The following is a 12,661-nucleotide window of genomic DNA, read 5'->3' as shown; positions in this document are numbered from 1 at the left end:
AGGATGGCAATAACTGCATAAGGCTTATGACACATGGCCTGAGAGAGTCCCTCAGTGACTCACAGATTTAGTCCAAAACGCCAACCTCCCTCGTTGGGAGGGCTCTATGCATTTCCATCAAGGGCCACTTTTACTTGTAATGAAAGACTACATAAACTACTTAACAGAAAAGGGAGTTACTCAGACTTCTCAAAGCTGGTTTTGTATACTAGAATTTTCAAGAACTAGACTCATGAAGAACCTTAATTTCGAATTCCACTAAGAAGCCTGGTTGGTCTGTAAAGCCCCACTGGGTCTTTGCACACAAAAAGTAGCTGTAATTCTCTCAGCTCTCAGGATGGACATTCTGCTATCAGTGTTTCATCAGTGTTGGCTTCAACTGGTCAACAGTTTTTAAAATAATCAATAGATTTAGTTTTATATATACAGAATAATTGAGCAGATAGTACACAGGAAATTAGACTTCCATCCTACCTCCACCAGACCCCTGCTCCACGAACAGATCTCCTATTATTTTTTATTGAGGTATAATTATACCTCAATTATACAATATGATATATATTACTGAGGTATAACATTGTATTAGTACAAGGTGTACAACACACTAATTTGATAGATGTATATATTGCAAAATGATTGCCACAAGAAGCCTAGTTAACATCTATCACCCCACATAGCTGTACTTTTTTTCTTGTGTTGAGAACTTTTAGAATCTACTCTCTTGGCAACTTTCAAATATACAATACAGATTGCTAACTATACTTACCTTGCCGTACATTCCATCCCCAGAACTTATTTATCTTATAATTGGAAGTTTGTTCTTTTGACTTCTTTCACCCTTTTGCCCACCCCCAAACCCCTGATCTGTTCTCTCTTTCTTTGAATTTGGTTCTTTAGATTCCACATATAAATAGGATCATACAGTACTTGTCTTCTCTGTCATTGCCAAGACTGTCAAGGAGCTAACCCTTTGTGTTTTCTTCTTGAAATTTTGTTGTTTCAGGTCGTATATCAGACTGTCATCCATTTTGAATTGTGTGTGTGTGTGTGTGTGTGTGTGTGTGTGTGTGTGGTGTAAGATAGTGGTCCAATTTTATTCTTAGGCATGTGGCTGTCCAGTTTTCTCATCAGAGAGATCATCCTTTCCCTACTGTATATTTTTGATTCCTTCATCATAAATTACCTGAACTTAACAATGTGGGTATATTTCTGGGCTCTCTCTTTTTCTCCATTGATCTATGTGTCTGTTTTTATACCAACACTATACTGTCTTGATTAATATAGCTTTGTAATATCTTTTGAATCAGGAAGCATGATGCCTCCAGCTTTGTTCTTTTGCAAGATCACTGGGGCTATTGAAGGTCCTTCATGGTTCCATAAAAATTTTAGAATTATTTATTATATTTCTGTGAAAAACATCATTGAAATTTTGATAGGGATTACATTGAATCTGTAGATTGCTTAGGGTAGCCTGGACACTTTAAAAATATTAATTCATCCAATCCATGAGCATGAAATACCTTTCCATTCTTTTGTGTCTTCTTCAATTTCTTTCATCAATGTCTTAAAATTTTCAGTGCGCAAGTCTTTCACCTCCCTTGTTAAGTTTATTTATTCCTGTTTATTTTATTCTTTTTTGTGGCAATTATAAATAGGATTGTTTTCTTAATTTCTCCTTCTGACAGTTCATTATTAGTATATAGAAATGTACCCTTTTGTATTAATTTTTGTATATTGATTTTGTATCCTGTAACTTTACTGAATTTATCAGTTCTAACAGTTTTTTGGTGGACTCTTTAGGGTTTGCCATATATAATATCACATCATCTGCGAATAGAAAGTTTTACTTCCTCCTTTCTGATTTGAATGTCTTTTATTTCTTTTTCTTGACTAATTGCTCTGGATAGGACTTCCAGTACAAGGTTTATTCAACAGTGTTGAATAAAAGTGGTGAGGGTGGGCATCCTGATCTTCTTCCTGATCTTAGAGGGAAATTTTTCAGCTTTTCATTGTTGAGTAGGATGTTAGCTGTGGGTTTGTCATATATGGCCTTTGTAATGTTGAGGTACATTCCCTCTAGACTCAGTTTGTTGAGATTTTTGATAAGGAATAGATATTGAATTTTGTCAAATACACTTTCCGCATCTATTGAGATGATCATATGATCTTTATCCTTCATTTTCTTAATGGGGGTAGATCACATTGATTGATTTACAGGTGTTGAACCATCCTTGCACTCCTGAAATAAATCCTACTTGATCATGGGGCAAGACCCTTTTAATGTATTGTTGAATTTAGTTTCCTAATATTTTGTTGAGTATTTTTACACCTTTGGTCATCAGAGATATTGGTATGTAATTTTTTTTTTTCTTATAGTGTCCTAGTCTGTTTTTGATATCCAGGTAATACTAGTGTCATAAAATGAAATTGGAAGTGTTCTCTTCTTAAGTGTTCTCTTCTTTTCTATTTTTTGGAAGAATTTGAGAAGGATTGGTATTAATTCTTACTTAAATGTTTGTTAGAATTTGCCAGTTAAGCCATCTGTTCCTGAACTTTTGTTTGTTGGGAGGTTTTTCATTACTGATTCAATCTCCTTACAAGTAATTGGTCTGTTCAGTTTTTCTGTTTCTTCATTATTTAGTTTTGGTAAGTTGTACCTTTAGGAATTCATCCATTTCTTCTAAGTTGTCCAAATTGTTCACATATAATTGTTCACAGTAGTCTCTTTTGATCTTTTATATTTCTGTGCTTTCAATTTTAATGTCTTTTCTTTCATTTCTAATTTTATTTGCGTATTCTCTTTTTTCCCCCTTGATAATTCTAGCTCAAGATTTGTCTATTTTGTTTGTCTTTTCAAAAACCAGTTCTTAGTTTCATTGATCTTTTCTATTGTCTTTTTAGTCTCTATTTTATTTATTTCTTCTCAGATCTTTGTTGTTTCCTCCCTCTACTAACTCTGGGCTTAGTTTGTTCTTTTTCTAGTTCCTTGAGGTGTAAAGTTATGTTATTTACTTGAGCTCTTTCTTTTTTCTTAATGTAGGCATTTATTGCTATGAATAGATTACCCTATTATTAACAACTTGCATTAGGGTGGAACGTTTGTTACAATTAATAAACCAATATTGATGTATTATGATTAACTCTAGTCTATTGTTTGCATGAAGTTTCACTTTTAGTGTTGTATAGTTCTATGGGTTTTGAAAAATGCCTGCATCTACCATTACAGTATCATACAGAATAGTTTCACCAGCCTAAAAATTCCCTGTGCTTTACCTACTCATCCATCCCCTTCCTGAATACTCAAGTTACTTTCCTCTTTTGGCCTTTACACTTTGTTCTCCTTCCTTTTTTTCTTCTTTTTGAGGTGAAATGAGAATGGGTGGCGGTATATGAGTGGGAAGATCTTTTTCTCTGCTTATGTGAACTGCAGCAAAAATGTTTGAGAACCACTCTTTTAGGATAACTTGGAGTCTGGAATTCCATGGTGATGATTTTCCAAAGAGCAGGATGGCCAAAAAATATTATTGTAGTTCCTCCTTTCCATAGAGGATATGTTTCAGGTTCCCTAGAGGATGCCTGAAAGTGCACATAGCACTGAACCCTACATGTACCATGCTTTTTCCTGCACATATGTACCTGTGATCAAGTTTAATTTATAAATTAGGCACAGTAAGAGATTAACAATAATAAGTAATAATAAAATAGAATAATTATAATAATATCTTATAATAAGTTATGTGAATGAGGTCTCTCTCTCTCAAGGTATCCTATTGTACTGTATTCACCTTTTTACTTGTGATGATATGAGATGATGAAATGCCTACATGATGAGATGAGGTAAGATAAATGACATAGGGACTGTGACATAGTGTTGGGCTACTACTGACCTTCAGATGATGTGTCAGAAAAAGAATCTGCTTCCAGACCATGATTGAATATGGGTAACTGAAACTGAAGAGAGTGAAATCACAGATAAGTGGGGGACTACTGTATTTTTGAAGCCCATGGATGGCAACTGAGATTTGAAAGCTGCTGTAGAACAGGAAATTAAACTCTGTGTTCTTACATCAAGATCTACCTTAACTTGATTTTATTTTCTTTGGAGGGGAGGTCTGCCTCTTGGCTCAAACTCCTGAAATGTAGATGCTAATGTCTGGGCATTCATTGATTACAGATGTCACACAGAAACCACATCAAGCTGAACCTTGGAGAAGCATATCTAACTAAGCCCTTTCAAGATAGGTTGAGTGTCTACTCTGGTGAAAAGACTCTGAATCATTCATAGGTACGGGAAAGTGAGTTTGCCAGGATGTCAGTGTCCAAATCTCTTTAGAGCCCAGCTCACCCAGCTTACCTCACTGCTCACTCTTCTGAACCTCCAGTCTTTCTTGACTGTAACCAAGAATGTGAGGTGGAGATTTTGATGAAGTATAGCCTTACTTTCTAGTGGACCAATATCAGAATGATTGGTGCTCCTCCTTCCTTCCCTCCTCTCCCACCAGTATGGCATGATTTCCTTTGCTCAATTCTACCATTTCTTTTTTTTTTTTTAATTCTACCATTTCTTAAGCAAGCTGTAATTTGAGTAATCCATGGACACCAGTAAGAGGTAAGTAGTTTTAATCTAAGGGCTTAGCAGATGAATTCCTAGTTTCCACTGTTGAGGCAGAAACAGAAATGAGAAACAGCTGGTATATCAGAAAGGCCTCTGCCAAGAGTCACCTGCCTTGGATGCTCCCTGGCTTGTTCATCACTTGCTCCATGGCCATGGACATCTGCGTCTCAAGAACTCAGTGTCCTTACCTTTAAGGTGGAAATGAAATCCCTTCTCTACTATCTGGGCAAGGTTTTTGAGAAGACAGAATGGGATGGTATATGGAAACTTGATTAGAAAATTGTAAGGGCTACACACATGAAGAATATACTTATTGGAGAAATCAGGGAAGATAGCTATCAGGAAAGTATTGTACTTTTTTCCCTGGATCTAACTTGTCCCTTTTTTTCCCCTGGCTTCCATCATAATCATCAGAGTGTGGCTGTGTAGCTGGTGAACTGTGGAGAATGGCTAGCCCTCTCCCAAGCTTCCTCCTTCACTCTGCAGGACCTCTCCACTCACTGTGAACATATTGCAGTTTGGCTTAGGACAGTGCCAAGTTCTCCTAGGAACTCCTCAGCTGCATTCTTCTCCATTGACAGCTCTAGAATGGGTGTACACATTCTACAGCTCAGCAAGCATCCAGCGGGGCAGTGAGATTGGTGTTTCCCTCCAAGTGGGGCTGGTGCAGTGGCAGGGCGGTAGCCTGTCTGGTTGCCTCTTCATAAGTCCTGTGGTTGCTTCTTTGTAGAGTGTAGGAACTTAACACCTCTGCATCAGCAATTTTTGAGCAATAGATACCCCCATTCAATATCTTCTTGCAGTAGTTTGAGCTGCCATTTTTAGAATCTGTGTAATGGTGGCATCTTGTATAGTTTGTAGATATTGTAAAATTAGATAAGTTTAATTTTGTGTTGGGGATGCTATGCCCTAATTCACAGAAACAAAGTGCCAGTTTCCTGTCTTTGGCCCCATGATGTGGTCTCTTTAAGACGTAGCCTGGTGCCATTGGGTCCAGAGAAGACACCATGGGTGGGTCAGGGAAAGGGACCCTAGATCCTCCCAATGGAGGGGTGTTATAAGGATATTTAAGAAATTGGCAGACAATCCTAGGATTTGCATCAAGTTCTCACGATGACCTTACCTTCCTGATCCTGACATCTCCTCCTGTAGTTAGCAGGGTCCAGCTTCCCTACCCCAGCCTTCTCTTCTTCCACCTTCATAACTATAAAAGATGAACACAGTCTCAAAATATATACAACACAGAAAGTAGGATTTTGAGGAGAAATGGCCAAATCCACACCCATAGTAGAAGACCCTAAAGCAAATCAAAAAATTAAGGCAAAAGAACAAATTGTAAACAAATTGAAGAAGCTCAAATACTATCTCTAACAAATAGAGAACAGATCTCTTTTTCAAGTATAAATGGAACACTTATAGAAAGCACATATCTAGGTCACAGGTAAGACTTCATAAATTTCAAAGAAACTGTATCATACTCCCACAGTAAGAATGTATATATACATATATATGTGTGTATGGGTATGTAAGATGTAAGATATTCATATATATATAATAAATGTATATAAATATATGTATATACACATATAACTTTAGAAACTAAAAGTAATTTCTACTCATGGGTTTAACAGGAAACCACATAGAAATTATTAAATATTTAGAACTCAACAATTACAACTACAAAATATTGAAACGTATGGATTGCAATATATTTTGAGGAAACAGAGAAGGAAGGAGTGGAGGGAGGGAGGAAAGAAGGAAAATAAATGTGATAAGCATTCAACTAAAGAACTTGGGGGGGGTGGAAACAAGAGAAAAACTAAAGAAAATGTAACTATAAAATAAAAAACAAAAAAAAATAATGAAATAGAAACAAGAATAGATGGTTAACAAACCCAAAGGCAATTATTTGAAAAGATTCTTAAAATAGACAAACTGCAAAGCTAATCAAGCAGAAAAGAATGTTCATAAATAAACAATATTGGGAGTAAAAAAGCAACATAACTAAAAATATAGTAGAGAATTTAAAAATTAAAAGTGAATGCCATGAAAAACTTCATGTCAATACATTTTAGTTTGGGTAATAATAATAATTACCATTTCTATGTGCCAGGAACTATTTTAAATGCTCTGCATGTGTGACTTTTTTTTTTTAAGATTTTATTTATTTATTTGACAGAGAGAGACACAGCAAGAGAGGGAACACAGCAGGGGGAGTGGGAGAGGGAGAAGCAGGCTTCCTGTGGAGCGGGGAGCCCAAATCGGGGCTTGATCCTAGGACCCTGGGATCATGACCAGAGCTGAAGGCAGACACTTAATAACTGAGCCACCCAGGTGCCCATTACTCATTTTACAGGTGGGTAAACTGAGGCACAAGAACTTACCTGACTGCCCAAATGGAGGAACAGAGATTCAGACCCAGACAATCTGTTTCTGGAATTTCTTAGCCATGAGGCTGATAAATGGGTATTTTATTAGGAAAATAATAGAAGTGACCAAAATTGACTTTAAAAGAATTAGAACATAGGAGATAACATGGAGGACATTAGGAGAAGGAAAGGAAAAGTGAATTGGGGCAAAGCACGAGAGACTGTGGACTCTGAGAAACAAACTGAGGGTTTTAGAGGGGAGGGGGTGGGGGGATGGGTGAGTCTTGTGGTGGGTATTAAGGAGGGCATGTATTATATGGAGCACTGGGTGTTGTACATAAACAATGAATCCTGGAACACTGCATCAAAAACTGATGATATATTTTATGGTGATTAATATAACATAATAAAAATAAATAAATAAATAGATATTAAAAATAAAGGGAAAAAAAGAATTAGAAAACCTCAACTAACCAATAACCATTAACTGAAATATTTATGGGTAAGTCATTACAAGCAGCCTTTCCCATGTCCCATGGATAATTTCTGAAGCTGGATTATAGGTACAAAAGGATTATCATTTTTTTCTATTTTTTTATGTTTGAATTTTTTTCCTATCATGAAAGGAAAGATAAATACCAGGAGAAGACAGTTTTTAAAAAAATGTTTTATCTGAATCTTCAAGGATTAGATAGTCTCTAACTGATACAAAATGGTTTTCAAAAGTAGAAAAAAAGGAAATTGGAGGCAGTAGATATATCTAAAGACCAGAATACAGGGTAGGACCAAAAGCAGAAGAGTTTGCTGAAAATCTTCCTAAGGAGTCAATTTAACCCTCAGATCCTCTTTCCTAGGCTCCAGTCTTCTAGAATGCGCCTCCTTCTAGGATATGGAGGGGTTAAACCCGAAGACCTCTGGATAACCAAGGACAAGAAGGAGTCATTTCATTGAGGGGTGGGGAGAGGAATTAAGCTAGGGCAGTTAGCCACTCAGCCCTCTGCCTACTTGACTCCTAGAACACTAATGAGGTTTACACACTCCAGGTGGGAGACTGGAGGATTTACAGATCCTGACATTTTGGGGACCTCTAACAAATGGTCAAGGCTCCACCCAATTGCCCACCATGAGTCTATCATTCAATAAGTCCAGCCTATCAAACTGTTATTGGGCAGCTCCACTCCAAAGTCATGGCCAGCCAAGAATCACCAGAATGACAGAGACCAAAACAAGCAGGAGGAGAGGAAGTCCAAGGAAACAGGAGCAATGTCGGCAGTCAAAGAACCATTTAAAAAGCATATAATTCACATATCCGAGTAGACTAGAAAAGACCTTGTATCCATGACAAAAAGAAAAGTAGAATGCTACAAACCTGGGACTTTTAAAGAATAAGAAATAACTCTCGGGGGCGCCTGGGTGGCTCAGTGGGTTAAGCCTCTGCCTTCAGCTCAGATCGTGATCCCAGCGTCCTGGGATCGAGCCCCATATCGGGCTCCCTGCTCAGGGGGGAAGCCTGCTTCTCCCTCTGCCATCCCCCCTGCTTGTATTCCTTCTCTCACTGTGTCTTTCTCTGTCAAATAAATAAATAAAATCTTAAAAAAAAAGAACTCTTGAAATTAAGGATAGGTTAGAAGAAAAATTTCAGTAAAAGAATTAGAATATGAAGTTGGAAAAAATATGTGAGATAATAGAGCACAAATATGAGTAATTTTTTAAACAGTCGGGAAAAGGCAAGGAAATCAGAGGACCAATCCAGGGGTCTAACATCAAAGCAATAGAAGTCCCCAAAGAGAAGCCAGAAAAAAATAATGGAGGGGAAATTATCAAGGACTTAAGAATATTTCCCAAAACTGATGGATTTTAATTTCCTGGTGGAAAGAACTTACTGAGAGCCCAGGAAAATGAATTTAAAACAAAATCCACTCCAAGTGACATCATTACAAAGTGTTAGAATATTACATATAAAGAGAGAACCTTAAAAACCTTCCAGAAGGGGTGCCTGGGTGGCTCAGTGGTTTAACCCTCTGTCTTCAGCTCAGGTCATGATCCCAAGGTCCTGGGATAGAGCCTCACATCAGGCTCTCTGCTCAGCAGGGAGCCTGCTTCCTCCTCTCTCTCTGCCTGCCTCTCTGCCTACTTGTGATCTGTCAAATAAATAAACTCTATTTAAAAAACAACAACAACAACAAACCCTTCCAGAAGAAGGAAATAAGTCACCTACAAAGAATCAGATGTGAGAACTGGCATCAGACACAATGGAAGCTGTAAGACAATGGAGTTATGCCTCCAAAAGTGAGAAAAAATTATTTCCAACCTTGATTTCTAGTCCTAACTAAAATATCAAATGTGAGGGTAGAAAAAGTATTTTTAGACAAGTCTTAAAATTTTACTGCTTATGCACTTTTTTCAGGAAATGGTTGAAGGAAGAACTCCAGCAAGATGGAAGAGCATCTAAGGAAGGAATAGAGCATCTAGAAAATGGGATTCACCACAAAAGACTAGCACAGGAGGCCCTGGAAAGAAGCTGTATAGCAATCCAGAGAGCAGTGGGTTCATCTTAGATCAGGCTCTGCACGGGTTCTCAGAGAAAAACCTGAAACTGATCAATTATCTGGATGTGTTTCACTGTTTTGAGAGGATACTAAGATTCTTCCAAGAATAAAGAGTCATGGAAAGGAAAAGTGACCATTGAACACTATGTAACTCAAATGTGAGTGACATATGCAGCGACATTTATGCAGTCATAATAAATAAAAATGAATATATAACCCAAAACTGGGATATAAGCAGGCTTGGTATCCCACCACTGTGCATTATTATGCATATGTTGCTGTTTGTGGCTGGTGTTCAGGTATTCATTCCGACTGCTCGGTGTCAATGCCATATGGGAAATCAAATACTTTGAATTTCTACATTGGATGTAACTATTTGGAGAGATGAGGATTTGTCAGGGAGACGGGGGTTGTTAGACACCTGTAGAGGACACTGCTAGATGTCCATCCCCCTTTCTGCTCTGATTTTATTCAGGGCAGCAATGTGGCTGACTAAAAATAATCACTTCCTCCAAATGTCCCTCAGCAATCTCTGAAGAGATATCTCTAAAGAAATATAGCAATCTCTTAAGAGAAAGAACCTAGGAGAAGATTCCCTTCCTGGATGAAGCCTCTGCAGAAGAAAGCATCTCCATTTTTCCTTCCTCTGCCTTCCTGGATAAAGTTGCCAGATTTAGCAAATAAAAATAGAGTTTTCCCAGTTAAATCTGAGTTTTATATATACAATTAATGGTTTTTAGTATAAGTCCCATGCAATATTTGGAATATACTTATACTAAAAAGATGACTCATTGTTTATACAAAATTCAAATTTAACTGGGCAAACTATTTTATCTGGCTAACTATCTCACCTCTGTATCTCGAGCATAGACTCGATGCCTGGAAGTGCAGCAGCCCTCTTGTCATCATGGAAATGGAGGCTACATGCTAACTGTGAATACAAGGGGAGGAAGAATCCTGGATCTTTAATGTCTTCACTGAGTCATTCTACAGCACTGGACAGCCCACACTTGGGTCTCTTGTTATGGAAAACAGTTAAAACACTACTTGTTTAAATACTATAGTTAACTTTTCTGTTACTCAAAACCACACTTGTGTCATAGGACAAAAGACTCTGGGACTGTATTTACTGGGCAAATAAGATTGGGTTCTGGGGGTGCCTGGGTGGCTCAGTCAGTTAAGCATCTACCTTCAGCTCAGGTCACGATCTCAGGGATCGAGCCCCGTGTTGGGGCTGAGCAGGGAGTCTGCTTCTCCCTCTCCCTCTGCCCCTCCCCCGCTTGTGCGCTCTCTCTATCTTGCACGCACACGTGCACACAAATAAATACTAAACTGCCCCCCTCCAAAAAAAAAACACATTAGAAAAAAAAGATTGGGTTCTGTTAGTAAGGAAAACGGGGAATGGGCACTGAGTGGTCATGTAACAGTGTTTGCTACACTTTCCAACACCAATTCCCTCCTTGTCTAGCCTGTTCTGTTCAAGTAGAGACACATGGCCCTTCATTGCTGTAGACACCTTCCCCAACTCCAGGCATGAATTAGATCTGTCTAAATTATTCGTGGTAATCATATGGCCTTTGACCAGTAACTGATCTTAGAAGTAGTCATGTACCCCATCAAGCCAGTGAGATTTAAGTGGAAGTCCATTCAGTAGGACTTTCAGGAAAGCTTTTATTTCCCTAATAAAAAGTGACAGACCCTTCTGGAATGCACGTTTGACCAATTACCCTCCCTACTTTCCTGCACAGATCTTGGACATGAGACTTCTACATGAAGCAGTCCTCTTGCAACAATAAGGTGACAAGTATGAAGAGCTAAGGCTCAGGCGGAGGACAAAGCAGAAGGCTAGAACAAATCTTGGTTCCTGATAATGTCACTGAGCTCCAGACTGCTTATCTCTGGGCTTCCTATTACATGAAAAGAAATCTACTTTGTATATTTAAATTGCTAGCCAAGTTTTATGTTGCTTTTAGCTAAAGACCTTTCCAGGGATGCCTGGGTGGCTCAGTCAGTTAAGCATCTAACTCTTGATCTCACCTCAGATCTTGATCTTGGGGTTCTGAATTCAGGCCCTGTGTTGGGCTCCATACAGGGTGTGAAGCCCACTTAAAAAATAAGAAGAAGAAATAAAGACCTATAAATAAAATAAAGATTATATAAAAATAAAGACCTTCCTAACTGATACGTAATGAATACTACGGGGAGCTGAAATTAATGAACTAGATTTCTGCATATTAACATGTATAAATCTCAAAAACATAAGAAATAGAAAAAAGCAGGGGCGCCTGGGTAGCTCAGTCAGTTAAGCATCTGCCTTTGGCTCAGGTCAGGATCCCAGGGTCCTGGGATGGAGCCCCGAATCAGGCTTTCCTCTCAGCGGGAGGGCCTGCTTCTCCTTCTCCCACCCCCCTGTTTGTGTTCCCTCTCTCCCTGTCTCTCTGTCAAATAAATACATAAAATCTTTAAAAAAAAAAAAAAAAGGGCGCCTGGGTGGCTCAGTGGGTTAAGCCGCTGCCTTCGGCTCAGGTCATGATCTCAGGGTCCTGGGATCAAGCCCCGCATCGGGCTCTCTGCTCAGCAAGGAGCCTGCTTCCTCCTCTCTCTCTGCCTGCCTCTCTGCCTGCTTGTGATCTCTCTCTGTCAAATAAATAAATAAAATCTTAAAAAAAAAAAAGGAAAAAAAAAGAAGTAAAAAAATCAAGTTACAAAGATACAGAAACAAAGTGACATTATTTATATAAAACTTCAAAACATTGTCTTAAATTTTATTGTTTATTGCTACATTTATAAGCAACAGCAGAAAATTGCCCAGAGGAATGAGACACACTAACTCCAGGTTACTTCTGAGGAAAAGTAAGATTTAATCTTGATGTGTTAGCTGTATCTTTGATATTTTGGATAGATATAGATGGAAATGAAGCAAATATGATAAAATGTTAACATCTGTTAATTCAGGACAGCGATATACCAGCTTGAAGTATTTTATTATTAAAAAATTTTAAGTGAGTTTTTTTTAAAGAAATAAGAGAACTCCCCACCACTATGATATAACAGTCTCAAAATGGCCAAGTGAGTACCCTGCACAAAGAATGACTGGTGGGAAAAATCCTCACCCTTGATATGTCATT

At 38.1% G+C, this 12,661-nt stretch overlaps 1 protein-coding gene across 6 annotated transcripts in view; it reads right to left on the bottom strand.

The window, feature by feature from the left end:
- SLC4A5 (solute carrier family 4 member 5) overlaps positions 1-12,661 on the bottom strand; it is a 107,546-nt gene that overhangs the window by 77,411 nt on the left and 17,474 nt on the right. For 5 of the 6 annotated variants that reach the window (XM_047745378.1, XM_047745383.1, XM_047745382.1 and 2 more), the window contains one exon: positions 5,739-5,819. In XM_047745378.1, coding sequence (XP_047601334.1) covers positions 5,739-5,817 — 79 coding nt within the window. In that variant the 5' untranslated portion in view covers positions 5,818-5,819. Of the gene's footprint in view, positions 1-5,738; positions 5,820-11,570; positions 11,590-12,661 lie in introns of those variants that run through there. The other variant, XM_047745381.1, reaches the window with a different exon arrangement.

Source organism: Lutra lutra, chromosome 9, assembly GCF_902655055.1.
Source record: "Lutra lutra chromosome 9, mLutLut1.2, whole genome shotgun sequence".
In the NCBI taxonomy this organism is placed as follows: Eukaryota; Metazoa; Chordata; class Mammalia; order Carnivora; family Mustelidae; genus Lutra; species Lutra lutra.
This window is presented reverse-complemented; position numbering and strand designations above follow the sequence as displayed.